The sequence below is a fragment of the Rattus norvegicus genome, chromosome 17 (assembly GCF_036323735.1).
Source record: "Rattus norvegicus strain BN/NHsdMcwi chromosome 17, GRCr8, whole genome shotgun sequence".
Lineage (NCBI taxonomy): Eukaryota > Metazoa > Chordata > Mammalia > Rodentia > Muridae > Rattus > Rattus norvegicus.
The window spans coordinates 71,721,050-71,743,326 of NC_086035.1; the positions used below are offsets into that span (position 1 = coordinate 71,721,050).

Sequence of the window (22,277 nt, forward strand, 5' to 3'; positions counted from 1 at the left end):
CTATCTGTCCATCCATCCATCCATCATTCACCTGCCTATCTATCTATCTATCTATCTATCCGTCCAACTGTCTGTCTATCATCTAGCCATCCACCTGTCTGTCTATCTACTTCCCCCCCCCCTTGTGCTGAGGATTAACCAACTACCCTACAACTGAGTTGCATCCCCAGTCCTCTTTATACTTTTAACTGTGATATAGGGTTTCACCAAGTTGTCCAGGCTGGTCTTGGGCTTGCAATCCTCCTGCCTCAGCCTCCTAAGTAGCTGAGAGAACAGACTTTCACCTCTAGGCCTGGCTTTGCATTTTATCATTTACACAACCAACAAACTGCTAATATATCTAAAGCTACATTTGACTTTCAGATGTTACTCAGTGCAGGTAAAAGCAGGACCACAAAAGTCAGTGAGCCGGGGTTGAGGATTTAGCTCAGTGGTAGAGCGCTTGCCTAGCAAGCGCAAGGCCCTGGGTTCGGTCCCCAGCTCCGGAAAAAAAAAAAGTCAGTGAGCCATTCTAAGGCAGGAAAACTTAGGAACAGAAGGCAAAAAGAATTTTGTCCATGTTAAATTATAATCATTTTATATTATCTGCTTTAAAAATATTTATTTGTGTGTGTGAGTGTGTGTGTGAGTGAGTGTATGTGTGTGTATGTGTGTGTGTGTGTATTCAGGTGCCCCCAGAAGAGGCTATTGTATCTCCTGGAACTGGAGATACAAGTGGTTGTAATCTATCTCTCTGGAGTAGCGGGAACTGAACTCTGGTCCTCTGCAAGAGCAAAAAATACTCTTTGCCGCTGAAGCATCTCTGCAGTGCTTTTCGTTGCTTTTAAAGCTCGTCAGTATTAGCGTCGTACTCTCTGCACCCCGGACCCTTTCTTATGGCACTGGAGACGGAGCTCAAGCCTTAGACTGGTTGAGGAAGCTCATCGGCACTGAGCTGCACCCCAGCCCTCCCTTCTCTCCTGCTCTTCTTTCGTTTCCAAGATCTCCGTCCACCCTTTCACAAGCACTGTCTGTTTTCCTCCTGCCTGGCTTCCGCGTGGCTGTCCTTTTCTTCTTTCGTGTCTTCTTTTCAACAGAAACCATTTAGATGGCGTCATCTGGGCTATCTCTCCGTATGGTGCGCACAGTGCTCCAGCCTGGGTGAGGTCCGCGCAGCTTCTGACTGAACGGTGTTATCTTAGCAGCGGCAGGCTCCTGTGGTTTCCTTATATGCCTGGATGTGGGTGGAGCCTAATGGGGCTTAACTATGAGTAGCTGAATCATCACGCTCTTTTAAGGTGTACTAACTCCCTGCTTTGAACGCCACCAGTATGACAGTAAGAAGCTACCAATCTTAAGTGATAGCGTCTAATAACAAATTCAGTATCTAGGGTATTCTACAAGTTACTCTCTAACGGAGACATTTCGGCGAGGCAAAGGGCATACTGCTGGCGACTGTGCTAGAGTGGCCTGGACCAGGCTGATGAGCATGCTGGGTCTGCTTTGTAGTGCCCTGGTTATAAACACATCAAACAAAAGAAAATACTCACCTTTTGTCATTTCGGAACTGTGCGGAGAAATCTCTGCAGAGGAGAGAGGAGAGCTGAGTCAGGGCTGAACTCCCAAGATCATCGGGGTCTCATGAATCTGGAGAGGTTAGCTAGTATCTTAGAACCAGAAAAGACTTGGAGCTGACATAACCAAATTGGTCTTAGCAAAACAAACAGATTAATTGGCTGAGGTATTTGGTCACATCTAAGCATTGGCCATGCCTTAGAAAGGAACAATACTTTTGCCACTGTCTACCATTCACATCATATTTGAGAGGAGGGGTCTCCTTTCTGGCTATCCTTACAGTGGAGATGGCAAAAACCAGTTAACTGTGATGGCAGCCAACAGGCGACAGGACCACTCTGTCAGTCCCAAATTGAGCACAAGTGGTCCAAAGCTAATACAGACATCTTCCTGTAAGATCCCAACCCAGGTCTCAGAAGCAGTATGTGGGAAACTGGCCTGTCCTCATGCAAAACTCAAGCTAACCTGTTATCCTGAGGGAGGTGGAGGCTGTAGGCTCCAAGGTCATTGTTGTTGCAAGAGATGGGGCTGGGGAGGACTTGTGTCTGCCCGTCCCTGTAGTTCCTGCAGAAGCTGCTTGGGATGGTGTCAGCCTGGAGCCAGGCACAATAGCTGTCTCTGTGGCCACTGTGGTATCTGATTTGGGAGATAAAGCTTCTGGCTCTGCAGGAAATTCCAAGACAGAGACATAAAAATTAAGACTAGGGCCTGGTGGGACCCAAGGACTCACTTTAATGAGCCTGTCCTGGCTAATACCTTTCAGAAAATGGTTCCCTAAGTAGATGGCATAGCTATCCACTGGGCAATAGTACTTGTGATAACTCCAAATAATATAGTCATTTATTTGTGGTGTATTAGAGAGAGAGAGAGAGAGAGAGAGAGAGAGAGAGAGAGAGGAAGAAGAAGAAGAAGAAGAAGAAGAAGAAGAAGAAGGAGGAGGAGGAGGAGGAGGAGGAGGAGGAGGAGGAGGAGGAGGGGGAGGAGGAGGAGGAGGGGGAGGAGGAGGGGAGGGAGAGGAGGAGGAGGGGAGGGGGGGAGGAGGAGGAAGAAGAAGGAGGAGGAGGAAGAAGAGGGGAGGAGGAGGAGGAGGAAGAAGAAGAAGAAGAAGAAGAAGAAGAAGAAGAAGAAGAAGAAGAAGAAGAAGAAGAAGAAGAAGAAGAAGAAGAAGAAGAGCGGATATGTTTGTTCTCTGATGAAGAAGGTATACTAAATTCTCAAAGACTCGATGCCAAGACACAAGTGGAACTGTACTTGCAAAAGGCAGATGGAATGCTGGTTTCCCTTCAGTTCTGTTGCTGTTTCTTGAAACAGGGTCTATTCAGTACCTCTGGCTGACATGGAACTCGTTATGTAGACCAGGATGTCTTCGAACTCATAGGGATTTACCTGTCTCTCTGTCTCCTGAGTGCTGAGGTCAAAGGTGAGCACCATCACACCTGACTGTTCACATGCTGGCATGACGTTTTGAAATAAGAAGCTTTACTCCAGCTTCCCCAAATGCCCTAGACATTCTCTGAGGAGGCTCTTCTGATTTAGTTCCCGCTCCCAGGGAGGGTACCCGGCACCTGGGTTTAGGTTTCTGTCTTCCTCGTTCATCACTGACAGACAGATGCCCCTAAACTGAAGTGGCCTGCCGGTTCCCTATTCTCCTTTCCCTTCCTGTTGAAAATGAATCTTCCACTGTGGCAAACTCTAGCTTGGGAAATTCAGCCTGAGTAAAGCGGTGGTAAGCATCCTGGTGCTCCAGAGGCAGGGCGTGTCCTGTTCCCACACTCCCTTAGTCATTCGCCCGCGTAAGAACTGCTCACACCCTTCAGTCTGTTGGTACTACTTGTTCTTATCTCTCCCTCCCTAAACTACGGACCCTGCAGAGCGCTCACATCCAAGCACCCGCAGGCGGTCACACCAGTTAGTGTCCAAGATTATGATTGTACACGTTTATCTCTGTGAGGAACATGTGAACAAATATTTGGGACACAGAGGAAAGGCTGAGAGAGACAAATTGATCATTTTTGTCTCTTGAGTAAACATGGCGTGATTCATACTAAAGAAACTTGGGGATTGCTCCCATCTTAAATAAGTCAAGTTTCTACCACTTTCTTCTGTTTACATGTAACATATTCACCAGAAGAGACCCTGTTTTCATCATCATCATCATCATCATCATCATCATCATCATTGTTATTATTATTATTTTCCTAATAGTACTAGAAGTTGAGCCTAGAGCCTTATGCATGCTAGGGGAAACATTCTACCAAAGAACTATAGTGCCAGCCCTATTTTGTTACTATTAATTTTTGAGCTAGAGCCTTCTATGTTACAGTGGCATGAGATTTGGAAACCTCTCCATCCTCCTTAGAACAAAAGTCCCACCCTGGGATTCCTCAGGACCATCTGGGAAACCACCAGTGCTGTTGATTCTCAGACCTTACCCCAGACCAACTGGAGTTTTCCAGTAAGTTCCTTGTGAATTGAAGACTGAGTTCCGGCCTATGGGAAGGTCTGGCCAGTTGAATGAGTCAGAATGATTGAAAACAGAGGTTTCCATATTTGGGGAATGGAAGGAAGAAGCGAGGAGAAACCACAAAGGGGATAATGGGACAATAAAGAGAGCAAAGCGCTTCGTGGGAAACGAGAGCACCACAGGGTGGAGAGCACAGGGTTCACATGTCAGTACTGAGACAAGTGCTGAAGACATTGGGGTAGCCTACGTCACACCCGAGAGAAGTACGAAACATGGAGCTGGGTTCAGTGGCACATATAATCTGAGCACTCTGGAGGGTGAGCTTGAAGCTAGCCTTGGGTCTAGAGTGAGACCCTGACAGAAAGGAAGCAAAGAAGGAAGGCAGGGACTGAGAGAGAGAGCTGATGTTCATGCAGTATTTCTATCTCGACCCTGGCCCGTGCACGGGTCTGCGGAGGAGGGGGTTGTCTTGACTAAGTTAATTGATGTGGGAAGATGGGTCCCACTGTCCGTAGCTCCATTCCGTAGGCAGCATAGCGCTCCTGGACTCTTTTAAGGGTGAGAACTTGAGCAGAGCATGATTATGCAAAGGAACGTGCTGGCTTTCGTTCCTTTCTGTTCTTGACTGTGGGAGTGACAAGACTGCTTAAGCTCCTGCCGCTGTGACTTTCTCTGGCACAGTTCAGTCCACCATACATACAGGGATTGCATTCTGGTGCATCCTGCTGCCTGGTGCCAGAGAGATAGGAACTGATGCACACGTGCTCCTGCATCTGCCTTCCTGTGCCATGTGGGAAAGCCCCCCACGGGGGAGGTAACCATAATGAGAGCAAATCTCAGATGCTTCTCAGTTCTCCATACAGGTCAGTATCTACAGCTAGCTATGGTCTGACGTGTTAGTGGTCGACTCTAAGCCATTATGAATGATGGACATACGAATTCTAGATACCAAATAACTTTTGATTAAAAGGAAAAGCTAAGCCACTATCAGGTCTGAATCTTTCTGTTTTGGTTCCGTTTTGAGTTTTGGAGACAGGGTCTCTCTGGGTAGCGCTGTTTGTCCTAGAACTCATTCTGTAGACCAGGCTGACCTCAAACTCAGAGATCCACCTGCCTCTGCCTCCCAAGTGCCGGGATTAAAGGGGTGTGCCAGGGTTGGGGATTTGGCTCAGTGGCAGAAGCGCAAGGCCCTGGGTTCACTCCCCAGCTCCGAAAAAAAGAACCAAAAAATAAAATAAAATAAAATAAAATAAAATAAAATAAAATAAAGGGGTGGGCCACTGCCACCCAGCTATAAGTTCTGACTCTTACAAAGTTCTGTTGCCTGGGTTGCAGTGGTCAGCAATGGGCTATGGCATCTATGTTAGGGGATTGAGTTAGGTAATAGCTCTTCACATTTTCCCAGGGTTCCTACCTTTTTCAGGAGGGGAGAGGCTCTCTGGTTGTGAGGTCACCTTTGGCGTCACTACCGTTGGTACTGGACTGTAGTGAGCTAGGGAGGGGTCTCCTAGAGAGAGAAGAGTCACACGGCATTTACGGTTTCTGAGGGCAATCTCAGAACTAGCTACAAATATGAATAATCAATGAATCAATGCACATTTATTTCTGGCTTCCTGGGACCAGGTTAGAAAGCACAGGAAGTGAATATTGGTTTCCCAACTCAAATGTAAACTTTTGAGTCTATAAACTGCTTTCCTAGTATCTTCCACAGGTCAGTCATCAAATATTTTTGTACAGAATGATACACGTGACGTTAGTTTTATCATACTGGTTTTTCATGGGGAAAACAGAGTATCGCTCAACAGAGTTCATTTATTTAGGGAAAATATTTAGCTCACAAGAGCTAGGGGGAAACAGTGAAGGGAGCTGGTGGTGGTAAAATGGCCGTGGAGCAAAACCTTTGGATCAGATGAGACTTACTTAAAGATCCTTCCAGTCTCTGGGTTCTGAGATTCCAATTACAGAGTGGGAGCGACGGCTGTGCTACAAGCATAAGGATCTGGGTTCTAATCCCCAGTGCCTTGTAAAACTCTGATCATGACTGTCCAAGTCTGCAACCTTAGTGCTGGTGGCAGAGAGTGGAGTCAGGCCGCTCTGCACAGCCCACTACCCAGTCAATCAGTAAGTTCAGAGAGAGACGGTGTGTCAGAAAACAAGATGGAGAGAGGGACAGCAGAGAACGTCCTTTGGTCCTCACATATGTGGGCACATCCTCACATACATGCGATTCCTGCTTGAGCATTACTCTCCTGGAAGACTCTGGGACACTGTCTTTCTCTAGGGAGCAGAATGGGGGTTAGTGCTCCTGGAAGCATCACCAAGCAGCTTCCATCCCAAGAACATTGGCCTTCCTCCAGCCGTGGGTGATTTTTTTTCCCTTTTCTTTTTTTCGGAGCTGGGGACCGAACCCAGGCCCTTGCGCTTGCTAGGCAAGCGCTCTACCACTGAGCAAATCCCCAACCCCAAAGATTTATTTATTTATTATACACTGTAGCTGTCTTCAGACACACCAGAAGAGGGCATCGGATCCCATTACAGATGGTTGTGAGCCACCATGTGGTTGCTGGGATTTGAACTCAGGACCTCTGGAAGAGCAGTCGGGGCTCTTAACCACTGAGCATTCTCTCCAGCCTCTCCACTTAATTCTTAAACCACTGTTGGCATCAGGACCATTTTCTAGGTGACCAGAGTTCCGAGAGGCTGAGGGGTTTGCCTGAGGACACAAAATGTTACCCATTTTGTGTAAATATCAGAGAGAGAAGATGAACCAAGGTGAAGAACCCATTGCCCATATATTCCTGTCACAGGAAGGGCTGTCCTACTGGTTTAGTTTAGCTCCAGATCTCAGAACGGATCTCTCTGGCTCCCACAGCTCCCATACTTTGACTCTACTCGCCTCAGTTGGAGACGGACAGCGTGGAGACGGCTACTACTTACTGATACACTTGAGGTTGGGAGTTGTCCAGTGGGCCACATTCGTGTTCTTATTGATCACGCACTCGGTCAGGGTGGATGTGCCTGCTTTCCGCTTGAAGCCAGAGTTACAGACATACCTCTCCCTGGAGTTCACACTGTAATTCTTGACCCGGATGTCTGCGTGTTCAATAGATATGGGCGTTGGGCACGTGATGCCTACAGAGCGCGTGAGAGGGGAGAGGGATGAGAAGACCGGGTTTACTCATGGATATCCTCATGAGAGCCCAAGAAATAGCTCTGTAGCTAGGGTTGAGCATATCCCAGGGGCCCCACAGTGTAGAAGCCAGGCACAAACACTTGAGTATGGTGAGAAAGGACACCCACCATCCAAAGTCTTCTAGGAGTTTCCTTTAAATTCCATCCCTTCAGTGCAGCCGGACACCCAAGAGCCATCAGCAAACCCTCCCTTGACCCTCCTTTTCCCGTCCGTCTCTAAGCTCATGATCTCTGGAAGTTATTCATTCATCTTTCTCCATTTGGATCAAGCTTGTTTGAGGGATGTCCCACTGTGGTTTGGATTAACAGCAAGAGTCTCCACATCAGTGTCCTTGTTTCACCAGCAACCAGCATCACTATTAGCCAAGTATACTCGACTTTACTCTTCCTTGGGAGCCTGCTACTCTCACAGGAAAAAAAAACCCAAAATGGATCAAGAAATCTACAAGGCTTTTGTCAGAATCTACCCTTCTCGATGTCTTCCCTGTTGGGTCCCCATAATTTCCACGATTCTCTGTGATGCTCCATGACCCTCCTTCTTCATGACCCACACTTTCAGCAGACTGCCTTCTGCCAACCGTCTTTGCAGACTGCCATGTTTGCCTTCTAAGAAAATCTGTATTTGCTCAGCTGGTAACCTGGGTCCTAAGGTTCTGTGAACTTTGCCCTCTATATCTGGCCAAGTCTACTTGGCTTAGCATTGTATTCTTGATCTTAGAGCGCCTGGAAATACCAGACACTCAGATATGTATGGAAAGAATTATAGTTAGGCTCGGTGTGGAGGCTCAAGCCTTTAATCTCAGCACTCGGGAGGCAGAGGCAGGCAGAGCCCTGTGAGTTTGAGGCTAGCCTGGTCTACTTAATGAGTTCCAGCCCATCTAAGTCTACATAGTGAGGCATTGTTTAAAACAATGGAATTGAAGGGTGGATAAACACTTTCCTTCAACAACAAGCTGGAGGTTGGCCCCTCTGGGGTGATTTGGTCTGGCTTGTTTTATTTCTTCTATCTAGTCACTTTCTCTGATTATTTCACGTTTTCAGAAGAAACTAGGAACAAGACCAACTGTCCCAAAGATGAACCTGCCCCAGACAGGTCATCTCTCATGGTAGCCGGAATTGGACCTGCAAAACTCCAGCTAAAACTGGCTTCTGCGGGAGAGCTCTGTGTTGTAGAAATGACGTCTGAGGGTTCTAGAAATAGATGAGGGGTCCAAAAAGTTGGCTATTTCTACTGGGGAACACCATAGTTGTTTGACTTCTTTTTAATCCTAGCATTCGGAAGGCAGAGGCAGGAGGATTTCTGTGAGTCAGAAGCCAGCCTGGTCTACATAGCAAGCTCTGGGACAGCCAGGACCACATAGAAAGGCCCTGTCTCAAAACAACAACAAAACAAACAAAACCCAAACCTTTATGTGTATGGGCGTTTTGCCTGAATATGTGAACTGCATGTATCCTGGGTGCCCAGGGACTCCAAAAGGGGTTGCTCTGTGGGTGCTGGGAATCAAACCCAGATCCTTGGTGTTCTTAACCACTGAGCCATTTCTCTACCCAGGTATTCCTTTTGGATTTTACTTTATTTTATTTTATGTATTAAGTATTAATTAAGTATTGTGTATTAAGTATGTATTAAGTGTTATTAAGTATTATGTATTAAGTGTTTTACCTGATCATTTGTGTGTATGCTGCATGTGTGCATTATGCCCAGTGAAGGTTAGAAGAGGGTATTGGAGCCTCTGGAACTTGGTGTCTGGAGTTACAGATGCTTGTGAGCCACCATGTGGATGCTAAGAACTGAGCCTGGGTCCTCGGTGAGAGCAGCAAGTGCTGTTACCTGCTGAACCATCGCTCCAGCCCCATCTTTCCTCTTTGTCTCCAATTGCACGGAGCTTGCCTGACCTCCTTTTAGAACATTTTGACTTAAAGTTCAACGGCTTTTGAATTTGAAATGGTTTAACTGTGAATCCACCCATGTTTTCAGGACCGCTTTTTCATCTCCACTGCTTTCTCTTTTGCTTTCAGACTTGGGGATTTTTATCAACAAGTCATTTCACATCTCCTAGGTTTTGAAGTGTTCTCCTCCAGGATTCTTTCAACTCAGCATTCATTACATAGGTAAAGGTTTAAAAAAAAAAACATTCAGGACTTATCACTGGAGAGGTTTCAAACTAGAGAGCGTGTTAGCAATAATTCAGCGTAGTCATCCACGGCTGCCTCCTGAGAGAGATAGTTGTTCAGTCCATGAGAGACTGGATGTCTCAGCATCCCCACCTAGTACTAGAGTCCCAGGGAAGTCCTGGAGTGGTGCTGGTCCTCAGTCTACAACCGAACCCTGAAGATATCAGCAAAGGAATGTCTCAGAAACACGAGAAGTGAACTTGCCAGCCAGAGCAAGGTCAAGCAGACAAATGGCAAACACTCCCTCTGTCATGTTCTTTTATGTAGGCTGCCACCAGAGGTGCGGCTCAGAAGAGCCAACCAAGGAACTCCCTCACAGGTGTGCCCAGCGTCTTGGGTTTTAGTTGATCTCAGATGTCATCAAGTTGACAACCTGGAGTATCCATCACAAGTCCTCGTCTTGTCAACTTGACATACAGTTCACATTCTCCTATGCCACGCCGGATTTCTGAAGGAAAGCGATAACCAGGTCGTAGTTCCACTTAACATTGTATAATTAACCCACATATAACTGCAAAAACATTATATAATTTAGAATACGTGGAGACTGGCCCATGCCAGGATCTCCCAGGTTGTAGCAGCAAAAGCTAAGTATATTTTGACTCTCCAGGAACCCAGAGTCTTAGGTATTCTGTTATTGCAACAGAAAATTAACTATTCTTGGACCTCTTCCTCTTCCTCCTCCTCCTCTTCCTCCTCTTTTTTCTTCCTCTTCATTTCCTCCTCCTTCTCCTCCTTCTCTTCTCCTCCTCCTTTTCCTCCACCTTTTCCTCCTTCTCTTCCTTCTCTTCCTCCTCCTCTTCCTCCTCCCTCTCCTTTCTTTTCTTCCTCCTCCTTTTCCTCCTCCTTCTTTCTCTTCTTCCTTCTCCTTTTCCTCCTTTTCCTCCTTCTCTTCCTTCTCTTCCTCCTCCTCTTCCTCCTCCCTCTCCTTTCTTTTCTTCCTCCTCCTTTTCCTCCTCCTTCTTTCTCTTCTTCCTTCTCCTTTTCCTCCTTTTCCTCCTCCTCTTCCCCCTCCTCCTCCTCCTTCTCCTCTTCCTCCTCTTCTTCAGTGCTATCCATCAATCTCAGGACCTTGCACATGCTAAACAAGTGCTCTACCAGGATTCTTCTCCAAGGAACCTCTAAGAGGCCCTGACAGTTCAGCCAAGATTTTGAGCTGCAGAGGAGATTTTCCTTTGGTTACTTCTTCAGGCGTGGTTTTTGAGTGCTGACTTGTCACCAGCCCCTCTTTTTATCAACCACCTATTCACGACCTTTAGAACCTCCATGACCAGGGTCCCATGCTGTTAGCTCCACTTGTTCTGTATGTGGAGGCTTAGCTATAGCTTTGTTTCCCAGGGTGAGCTCATCACTGTCCTGGGGAATCCTTGCTCTGCTGCCACTGCCACTGCTGCCACCTCCGATCGCTTCCGCCACCGCTGGACTCCCGCCCCCTCAGGTCCATTCTGTCAGTGATTCTCAGGAGTTCTGTGTGCATCCATCTGACGAGCTTGTTAAAACTAGCTGGCTCCAGCCCAGAACTACTGAGCTGGGGGAGCTGAGGCAGAGCCCAGGAACCTGTATTTCTGAGTCCCAGCCAGTACAGGCCCTGCAGGTCCAGCCCTGTACTTTGGGAACAGCTTCGGTCTACAAGTCCAGTAGAGCAAATGGTGCTTTGTTTACGACACAGTAATGTGAACAGCAGCCTGTCCATGCCATCTTCCAGGTCATGGCATTGATCCTATAAACAGAGAGTTCTTTTACACAGTCCTCTTCATATGACCTCCTAAATGACTTCTACTCTAGGGCTTTAACTTTAAAAAAATACATTTATTTATTTACGTGTGTGCGTGCGTGTGTGTGTGTGTGTGTGTGTGTGTGTGTGTGTGTGTGTGTGTAGCTTGTCAGTTCCCTGTGTTCAGCTCCATGTTTCCAAACTTTGAAATCTGTATTTGGGGGTGCTTAGCTGTATGTTACCTTGCTTGGGAAGTACTTAGGGAGGTTGTAATGGCATGGGGCAGAAAGGAACCATGGTAAAAACCATTCAAATAATCTTAAGAACATTGGCGGCAGAGCAGAATGGAGAATCCAGTGAAACAACCTGGGCCTGCTCTTTAACAAAATGTTCCCTCCTCCAAGAAAGCCTGAACTGTGAATGCCTGGACCTTTGGACCTGTGGCAGGGCTATTACGTTATTTGTGGCTGGACTTTTGCCAGCTATGGATTAGTATCTCCAGAGGCGTGTGAGCTCTGCAGGGAAAAGGCCAGAGGACTTACTCTTTTTCTCCTCTGCTCTAAGCCTGTTTCTTAATGCCTTTTCTTGGGCCAGCAGGGATCCTGTGAGATCACGGTTTGTTTTGCTCCCCCAAAGAACTAGCAGGCCCTGCCATGGGTCGTTTTGAAAGCTTGGAGTCTAAGAACCCCTTCCTCGCACAGGGCATTTCCCATCTCTGTAATTGCAGAGGCAACGCGCTCTGCACAGAACATCCTCTTCCCGATGGCTGACATTGCTATAAACTCTGCTTGGTCCTTCCCCACATGTGGTGCGCTCCTGGAACATGGTGTACAGGGTGTAGAAGATGAAGCAGATGGACCCAGCTGGGAGCGATAAGACACCGTCCAACTGCAATGCCTGAAAAAGCTCAAGGATGCGCAAGAATTAGCCAGGCGGCTTATAAGGGAAAAGCAGGGCGAGCCGTCCAGTCTGGTCAACAAGAGTCGATACATTTCCAGAATGTTTCCGGGAAAGGACTCAGTCACTGTGGCCCTGCAGAACACGCTCACTGCTGGCCAGTAGAGGATCTTCTTTTATCAGAAACTTGCGAAAAGACTGCCTGATAGGATGGGAATTAAAAAAAAAAATAGAGCTGAAAAGACGGCTGTCTCAGTGGTTCAGAGCAAAGGCCGCTCTTCCAGAGGTCCTGAATATATAGTCTCTAGGTGGCTCATGTCTACCTAGAACTCCAGCTCCAGAGAACCTAACATTGTCTTCTGACTCCCTTGGGTATGTATGTACACAGCCCATGGCAGACACTCACACAGACATATACCTACAGACAGATAAAATGTGAAATAAATAAATCTTAAAGAGAGTAATGAAATGAGTGGATGACCGAAACAGAAGAGCTGACAGGAAGAGAAGTGAACATGACCTAGTTTCTACTCTGTGCACAGTCCGTTGATTCTCCTGTATTGTCTGTCCTCAGCATGGCCTGCATTTACGTCCTGGCCCAACACCTCCCTGCAGTCCTTCCCTTTTGCTACCCCAGACTTCATCCATCTCCTGAGTGCTTGGCAAACATGCACAGAGCCCTAGGTTTGATCGCCACCGCTGTACTAAAGTCAGGTATGTTTTGTTTTCTTTTGTTTTTGAGACAGGGTCTTTCTGTGTAGCTTTGTCCACCCTGGAACTCATTATGTAGACCAGGCTGGCAGCTAACTAACAGAGCTCTGCCTACCTCTGCTGGGAGATTAAAGGTGTTTGCCACCACTGCCTGGCCTTAAAGTCAGGTATGGTGATGTATGCCTGTGGTCCTAGCACTCAGGAGATAGAAGCAAGAGGACCAGAAGTCCAAAGGTATCTTGAGTTGCATAGCCAATTGGAGTCTAGCCTTGGCTACCCAAGACCATCTCAATTTCCCCTTCCAAGAAGTCACTACTGTAGTTTCCTAAGGAGGTGCTATATTAACTTCTCAGCATATTCCTCCCTAAGTCTAAATTGACATTTCAACCCTTCCTTTTTTGTTAAGTTTTTTCAACCTCTTTTTTGTTTGTTTGTTTATTTGTTTTGCGTGTGTGTATCCAAGCTGTGGCTTTTGTGTGGTAATCACTTGCAGAAATCAGATTTCTCCTTCTATCATGTGGGCCCTAAGGATCACAGTCAGGTGAGCTTTGTCATTTCAATCTTTCCTTCCTTGGAAGCTGAGCTCCCCTATGCTGGGCTTGCACTCCTCTCTCCAGGATCCTGAGCCAGGCAGGACCAAGCACCTGCTTGTGTACGTCCCGCATGTTATTCTATTACTTCAACGTAAGAGTTTAATCAACTTGCCATTCTCTCCTCCTAACAAGTCTTGAAGCTGGTGTGTGTGTGCGTGTGCCTGTGTGTGCCTGTGTGTGTGTGTGTGTGTGTGAGTGTGTGTGTGTGTGAGTGTGTGTGTGATCTCTGTTAATTGCTTTCAAAGTTGACTCTGATTCTGTGCCTTTTACTGAACTGTAGACCCAGAACATCAACTTCCTGCTGAGACCCACAGCAACATTGCTAAAATTACAGGTCAGCTCAGGGAAAAATCGATACCTTAGTAACAGTACGTCTCTCAAAACCCAAACAAAGTATCTGCCTTGATTTAAGTCTTTCATGGTTTTCTATAAAAAGTGTTTTATACTATTTAAATTTTGTATTGTATTTAGTGCTTATGGGTGTGTGTGTGTGTGTGCGCGCAAGTGAGCTCCTGCGCATGTGTGTAAGTCAGAGGACAACTTGCAGGAGTTACTTCTCTCCACCCGAGGGATTTCAGGATTCAAGCGTAGGTCCTCAGACTTAGCAGCAAGCACCTTTTCCAGCTGAGCCCTCTCTCCTTGAGCTTTCAGCACGCCAGTCTTCTATATCTTTTCTCAGATGTGCTAACGGTTTAATTTTTAAAATATTTTTGATTTATCTTTTGACAGGGCCAGGTATGTATATAACGTGTTTTGATACTATTCACTCTCCAAGGACTTCCTCTTTTCACCTGGAGATTTGCTCTAATTCCCTTCTTCTTTTAAATAAGGCCTTCATTCACTACATGTCTTTTAATAATATATATTGTGCTCAATGTTTTATGTCAACTCAACACAAGCCAAAGTCAGCTGAGAGGAGGTAACCTCTCAGCTCAGAAAATACCTCCGTAAGATGGGTTGTAGGCAGACTAGTAAGGTATTTTATTTTTCTTCTCGTCTCTTCTCTCCCCCCTCCCCCTCCCCCCCTCTAACTTCCTTCCTTCCTTTCTTTTTTGCCAGTCTAAAAGTTTATTACAAGTGCATGGTGGGGCAGACATCCCATGAACACCCAGGTACCTACTGTGCCCTATTGTGTCCACCAACTCCTTGGTGCATCCTCCCCTGCCTCCAGACTTTCTTACTACCCTCAATTGAATGAGTCCTGGGTTATTTGGAGTCTTTAAAAAAAAAGCCAGCATCAAAATTATTCAAGGCTAGAGGAAAACAAGTCAATTCTCATATAGTGAGCTCAGTACAGATCTTTCTGCCCATTGGACAGCAGTTGGTATGTCCAGGCACACCCAGATGAGTGTAACCATATACTGCTTTTACTGACTAGAGGACATCAGAACCCACACTGGTGACTCACACACAGTCCAGGTTGTACAGTCCCACACATTTGTCCCTTTTCCATGCTAACAGCTGTGGCCGGTCTGCCCGAATGGCACAGCTCAGTCAGGGAGTGGTCACACAGTAGTGCACAAGGTCGGTTCTTAGGCAGTTTAAAAGGTCAAGGTGGAGCACATGGTGGCTCAGAAAATATCAGACAACAGATCTTGGTGACTTCTTCAGCAATCACAGCCAACACTGGGGGAACTGGTGGGGGGCAAGGGCTATCGTGTGCCACATGGGGCTGTCGTGTTGCTGGGAAAAAGGGGTGAAGCCACAAGCTTACTAGACATTGAACCAGGAGGATGACACATTGCCACCATGGGTAAGGCATTTACTTAATTAGTGATTGATGGGGGAGGACTCAGCCCATTGTGGACCATGCCATGTCTGGGCTGGTGGTCTTGGGTTCTATAAGAAAGCAGACCGAGCTTGTAAGTAATTCGTCTGCCTTTGTGGCCTCTGCTCAGCTCCTGCCTCCGGTTCCTGCCCCCATTTGAGTTCCTGCCCTGACTTCCTCTGATAATGAATTGTAGTGTGGAAGTGAAAGCTGAATAAACCCTTTCATCCTTGACTTGCGTTTTGCCTGTAGCATTTCATCACAGCAGGTGAAACCCCCGACTAAGACATTTCAGTTAAAAACAAAATTTTTAATGTATATGGTATTTTGCCACAACAAATATCTATCCGCCATATACATACACAGTGCCTGTAGTTGCAGAAGAGGGCACTAGGTGCCTTGAACTGGAGTTATAGATGGCAGTGAACCTAAGTCTTCTGGCAGAATATACTGTGTTTTTATCTGCTGAGCCATGACACATAGAGTTTTAGTACAGTTGCTTGCATGAGCATGGGCTACACCAATAAATAGCCACCAGGGGTCACATTTGCTGACATTATAGGCATGAGCCTCCATACCCGGCTTCGTTATTGTATTATTTTAGCGGTCGCTCTAAGGTATCACTGTTTACCACCAAGTGATACCATATTACCTCACGCCTACAGCATAAGAACCTTGAACAGGAGCGCAAGGCCCTGGGTTCGGTCCCCAGCTCCGAAAAAAAGAACCAAAAAAAAAAAAAAAAAAAAAAAAAAAAAAAAAAAAAAAAGAACCTTGAACAGGGCTGGAGAGATAGCTCAGACAATAGGAGCTCTTGCTGTCCAAGTGTGAAGGTCTGAGTTCAAATCCTCTTCACGCGTGTAAGAATGTTAGGTGTGATTGTGTGCATCTGTAACCCCAGAACTTGGGGTGGGGAGACAAGAGGATCTCTGGTAGCCTAGCTCCAGGTTCAGCAAGGGACCCTATGACAAAAGAATAAGGCGGGGAGTTATTGAGCAGGACACTAAACGTTCTCCCTTGGGCAATGCATGCATAAACACACGTGCATGTGTGTGTGTAAACACACACACACACACACACACACACACACACACACACACACACCCTTAACAACTCTGTATATCCTTTCCCAGCCTTTGTGTTGTTACTGTTATCACTCATCCCTTTTAAATACACTGTAATACACCAATGAAGGAATTGTTATTATTTTTGGCTTGAACAGCAAGATTATCTTTTACCACCCATCAATGTAAAGAGATATTTATGCCACTCTGATCATTTCCCTAGCGTTTTGTACTAAGAGGGGTTTGCATTGTCTACTTTGTATTTCTGCTAAAAAAGGAAGCCCGTATTAAGTCTTTCAATAGTGAACGGCCCTCAAGGTAAACATAGGAACAGTTGATATTTAGATGCACAGAGTTATCAAAATCCTGCAGCCAACCCAAACAGCGCAAGTGGTGGCGAGCTATTTAATTTACAAAGCTGGATGGTTTCACAATGACATTAGAAGCGATATATTTCATTTCAACGGTAACTTTCCATTTCCTTCAGCCTTAAGTACAACTTTTAACCTACCATCTAAGGATAGATATCTCCTTAGACATCCAATGTAAGTCTACAGCTATACCATACAAAACTCGATAGGGCTTGTCTGGTCTTGGAAGCTAAGCGAGGCCGAGTCTGGTTTGTACTTGGATTGGGAGATATCTAATGTAAGCAAGTTTCGTCTTGTCTGGGAGATTTCAAGCACCATGAAGATGGTTAGTGTATTTCACAGTTCCCTAGTACTCCTTAGACAATTCTAAGTCTTGTAACTACAGGTATTTCTAAGTTGGGAGTTTATGAATATATATATATATTATATGTATATGGAAACTGGGACTAACTTAGAGTTATGCCACTTTCAAAGTTCTCACATAGCCAGTCCTAACGATCATTAGCATGAAGCATGAGGCTACACCTCTTTCTGTTTCCCAGAACCTGTGGATCAGGCTTCTTTATCAAGGTGGTTTAGAGTCTAAGATGGGCAAGGATCCCTGGCCTCCTCATGTCTGGAGGTCAAGAGTGGTCAGGTTAGCATGCCCCTCCCTTCCTTTCATGAGGTTGGCATTCATTCCAGCACTGTCTTTCCCTGAGCCTCCCACTTGAAAAGGGATGGATGCTAAGACACCGGGAAGAGAAAATGTGGCTCTTGCCTTCCCGAGGCTCACTCGAATCCGACGTGCCCAAACAGCCAGGGCACCTAGGCTTCCAGTGACCTATATTTCTTCCAGGCTGAAGCGCCAGCCAACTCATCACACTTCCTCATGGTGCAGTGAATACAGGCTGTACTCACTTAGCTCACTGCCCCGAGAACTCAGCCATTCCTCCTTCCCCAAGTTCCTTCACTAGGTCTCCTAATCAGCTTCAAGGGTCAGATGGCTGGGTGGCCACAATTGTAGAATGGAACCCGTTCCATACTGTGTGAACTCAGCAGGACTTTGCTTGCTCCGGTTTCCCGGAGACACCAGCTCTGCTTCAGGACTTCCTTGTCACTCACTGAACTATTGCAGAAGCTGAAGTCTCACTTGCAGTCTCAGTCTCCCCTGTCTTGTTTGTTCCCTACATGCCCAGAGCACATGTCCACCGTGCAGCCTAGCACTGCACTTCCTCCACAGACCCAAAAGTCCCCTACAGCATTGCCCAGAAGAGTATCAAGGCTCCCAAGGAGAAAGCCTTCCAGTAACATCTACTACCATTATGTGACAAATAACACTAATGTCATTCCTAGAACACAGGTGAAGGGATTCTATAAGAAAGAGAACCACCAGGGCCAGGCATAGTGGTATACACTTGGGAGACAGATCTCTGTCATGGACAGCCTGGTCTACATAGAGAGTTTTAGTTAGCCAGTGCTACACAGTAAAACCCTATCTCAAGGGAAGGAGGAGGAGGAGGAGGGGAGCAGGAGGAGGAGGAGGAGGAGGGGAGCAGGAGGAGAAGGAGAGGAGCAGGAAGAGAAGGAGGGGAGCAGGAGGAGGAGGAGGAGGGGAGCAGGAGAAGGAGGGGAGCAGGAGGAGGATGAGGAGAAAGAGGAGGAGGAGGAGGAGGAGGAGGAGGAGAAGGAGGAGAAGGAGGAGAAGGAGGAGGAGGAGAAAAGAGAATACAGTTTCCCAAAATGTTGCCTCTTAAATACTGCTATGCTGCGACAACCTAAATACCCAGCGGTCAGGAGGCAACCAATGCTGAATCATTGCTCTAATAATAAGTAATAGTTTAGCTGGGTATGGTGTGCACACATTCCTCTAATCCCAGCACTGAGGAGGCTGAGGTAAGGGAACAGGGAGTCATTCTTCACCTGCCATATTGTTTGAGCCTCTCTCTCTCTCTCTCTCTCTCTCTCTCTCTCTCTCTCTCTCTCTCTCTCTCTCATCTTCTCATTTGGAATTCTCCTGTCTTTGCCCCACCTCTCAACCCACCAAACTGTGTTGTACATCTACTCCTATGGGTTCAGGTCCTCAAATCTGGGTGGCAAATATTTTTACCCACTAAGCCATCTCCTCAGTAGCCAGCCACATCTTTATTTATTTGTTTGTTTATGCTTTTCGGTCTTAGTGTATAGCCCAGACTAGCTTGGAACTAGAGATCCTCCTGCATCAGCCTTCAGAGCTGATTAAAAAAAAAACAAAACTATTACATTCGGTGCTAATTTACTGTTGACACAAGTTACAACACAAACAAAGACTAATGATTAACGACGGAGCTAAATAAGCCATACAAGAAAGAGCAACATGTGGTATAACTCCATTTATATAAAATACTAGAAAGTGCAACAAATCCGAAGAAAAAGGATAAACTGTTGCAGACTTGGGCAGGAGAGAAGGATTTTGGAGGACACAGGGAACTTCTTAGTATCCCTGGCTTGGTTTGACGATAGTTCCAAGAGTGTACACTTTCATCCTGAAACGCCACGAACTGCACAGCTTAAATATATGCAACTTTACTGGAGTCAGTTGTGACCCAGTAAGGCTGTTCTTAAAAACCAAGATTCGGGTGCCAGCTGATGGTGCCAGTGGAACCTGAGCTGCAGGGAGACCTTCCTCAGGCAATAGGGAGGTGCTTCCTCTAGGCTGAGCTGGACTAAAACTACATTCACTTTCAGATTATTTGAAATATCTGCAGGCGATTTCTGGCATCTTGGGACCATTCTCAGCTTGCTCTCCAGCGAAGAGGAATTTACCAACAAAACCCAGCTTTACAGATGCAGGGTGGGGACCCAAGAATCACAGCCTTGGGAAAAATGAAACTCGGTAACCACCCGTACTGAGCCAACCCCTGGCACAAATCTGAGTGGGATAACTATGACCAAGTCCCAAGGAGACTTGGGAATCAGATGCCCATCACCAGGAAATCTTGCTCAAAAACACTCAGGGCTAAGGAATTGCTATCTCCCAGGGAAGTCCATGGATGACTTCATTGTCCTGGATCCCCAAACCATGTGCACATTTGCAATCATGTTCTTTCACGCACATTTCTGCACACTGAGTACGTAGATTTTTATCAGACTGAAGAATTTCATGATTATAAAAAGATGCAACGTCCCGGGTCAGGATGTTGCTAGACCCATCTGTTCTTTCTCTTTTCTTCTGGACCTAGGAGAACAAAACTAGGAGTCTCACTCATTCTTATCGAGATTAGAACTAGGCGACACATTCTGAAACATTTAACACCCCCTCTTCCCTGGGAACACAGTTCCCCCTCCTCTCCAACAGTCTGAGCCCTGAGTTGCCAGCGCACTTGAGAACCTGGGACCTGTTTCCCACCGTTCAGATGCGCAACCTGCCTGCCCCACACATTTTCTTTCTCCCGGGGTACCCCAGTCCATCTAATTTACTTTGACTTGAAAGTCATGAGGGGTGGTTTTTCCTCGGGCCCCTTCTGGAACCCCACACGGCGGCGCGACACCCCACAGCTGCGCGAGTGGGCTGGCAGAGGTACAGGCGCACATTTCTCTTAAGTCCCTTAAGTCTTGCCGAGCTTGTCAGACCTGCTCTCCCTAAGTCACCGAAACGCCGGTGGGGTCGCTCGACTCCCTTGCACGCCTGACCCGGGAGCCAGCCTAGAGCAGGGCCAGGGGCCACTCTCTTATTTGCGCTCTCCCAGGTTCCCTCCACGTGTTCCCCCTCCCCCGCCTCCTCTATCCCCCAGACCGGCCACGATCCTCTCCAGCCCGACTCCTGGCTCAACTCCGGGAAGATATGACCCCCCCCCGCACCCCCCCCAACACGAATCAAGTTCAGCTGGGCGTTGGGGCCCCCCACTGCTCCCCTGTTCCGGCGCAAGACGCTCCCTACCCGGCGTCACCCGCAGCGGGAGCAACAGCAGTAGCAGCAGCAGCAGCGGCAGCAACATCGGGAGGGCGTGGACTCCACAGCCCCGGAGCTGCGGCGAGGCCATAGCCGATCGTCCCTCACAGTGACCCACCGGGACGCAAGGCTGGGGTCCCTAGGAGGTGGCGAGCTCAGCTCCAGGACCAGCAGGCTTGCCAGAAGTATTCGCTTTCGCTTTTGCTTTAGCCCCCGGGATAGCAGAGAGGTGCGAAGTGGTGACAGATCTGTGACTCAGCATCCCCACCCCTACTTTGGAAGAAGCCCCGGCAGCCTGGAGTGACGCCCCCTCCCCACTGAGGCTGCTCCTATCCCCCCGAAGCTTGGAGCTCTCACCCGTTCTAGCCGGTGATCTTCCCTTTCATTCCTCAATGCTCACTGCAGAGGCGAGCTCCTTTGGGTTCACTTTGCCGCTTCGCGCCCACACCTGACAATAGCCTCATTCACTTGTGATCTGTCCTGGCTTTTGACCTTCAGCAGTTCAGCTCGCAACTTTCAGAGTTTCCCTCTAGGTAGCCCTGAGATTGACTGTCCGCGCTCTGCGTCCCTGGGTGACTGAGTAGGTGTCGCCCCAGGGCAGCCAATGGGCAGTCTACACCCAGGTCACTTTCCTGTTGCAGTCTGACTCCAAGAAACTGCTCCTGGCTTCTGGCTTCTACACAGCTGCTCCTGGCTGCAAGCCTGCAGTGGCTCTGGCAGTGGCCCAGGTCACTTTGACTTTTTCCTGCTGTACCTTTCCAACTCAAGGAAAATGCCAAATGATTGAGGTGGAAAAAGGGGTCTAGAGGAAAGCGAGGAGAAGGGATAGGAAAAGAAGGAGGAGGAAAGGTGGGGGAAGAGGAAGGAGGAGGAGAAGAAAAAGGTATAGAGAAGGGAAAGAAGAGGAGGGAGGAGAGGGGGAAAGGAGAGGAGGAAGAAGGAAGGAAGGTAAGTTATTCGTCTCCGTACCTCACATTTAATTTCTTTAGGCAGTAGACAACTTTTCAGAGTCTAAGAAAGAAATCCCCTTCTAAGTGTGTGGGTTTATTTACTTTATTTTTTTAAACTTTATTGGAATTTTAAGTTAAGTCCCACACTGTGGAGGACCAAATCTGGTCCTGGGAAAACTTTGAGTGCACAGTCAGAAATGCCCACGTATATGTAGTTGTGTCGTTAGGAAGACAGACACACCTCAGTCTGTAGCTTCCCTAAATAAAATTTAGCACCATAATGAAGCTACTGAGAGACCGTGTGCTGATTCTGTTTGGAAAGAATGTAGTGATATGTGACTGAAGTCGTCCGTTCCCTAGGGCATGGTAGGAAAAGGTGAGCATTATACTTGCCCCTCTTCCCTAAGAACTTTTCAGATTGGCGCAATAAATATGAAATACTCACAATCAAAAATTCAGAGAGAGGGTCAGAAACTGCACATTCCAATCTCTTATAGTCAATGAAAAACCTGGAGAGGCGGTAACTCAGGGGTTAAGAGTACTGGATGCTCTTCCAAAGCAGCTGGTTCCAACACTGCTCACTGTCTGTAATTCCAATGTCAGGGGATCCACCTCCCTCTTCTCCCTGAATTGCGTGCACACAGTGCACAGACAAATGTATATCAGCAGCCATACGTGTTAAAAAATAAGTACAATGAACGCCAACATTCTATGTGCTTCACATTTAGAAACACTTCTTTTATGACAGACACTTTCAAATATCAAAACCAAGAAATAGCCAGGCATGGTGGTGCGCGTACCTGGAGTACCAGCCCATGGCAGGCAGAAGCAAGAGGACCAGAAGCCAGACTCACTACAGAGTAACTTCATTGCCAGCTCTGGTCACATGAGGTTGTGTGTGTGACATGTAGGGA

At 47.1% G+C, this 22,277-nt stretch overlaps 1 protein-coding gene across 5 annotated transcripts in view; it reads right to left on the bottom strand.

The window, feature by feature from the left end:
* Positions 1-21,023, bottom strand: part of Il15ra (interleukin 15 receptor subunit alpha) — a 29,932-nt gene extending 8,909 nt beyond the window's left edge. The window contains exons 1-6 of one of the 5 annotated variants that reach the window (XM_063276767.1): positions 20,771-21,023; positions 15,842-16,030; positions 6,956-7,150; positions 5,433-5,525; positions 2,020-2,217; positions 1,530-1,562 (exon numbers count right to left, since the gene is read on the bottom strand). In XM_063276767.1, coding sequence (XP_063132837.1) covers positions 1,530-1,562; positions 2,020-2,062 — 76 coding nt within the window. In that variant the 5' untranslated portion in view covers positions 2,063-2,217; positions 5,433-5,525; positions 6,956-7,150; positions 15,842-16,030; positions 20,771-21,023. The other 4 variants (XM_063276765.1, NM_001100801.1, XM_063276766.1 and 1 more) reach the window with 4 other exon arrangements.
* Positions 21,024-22,277: the final 1,254 nt, after the last annotated feature.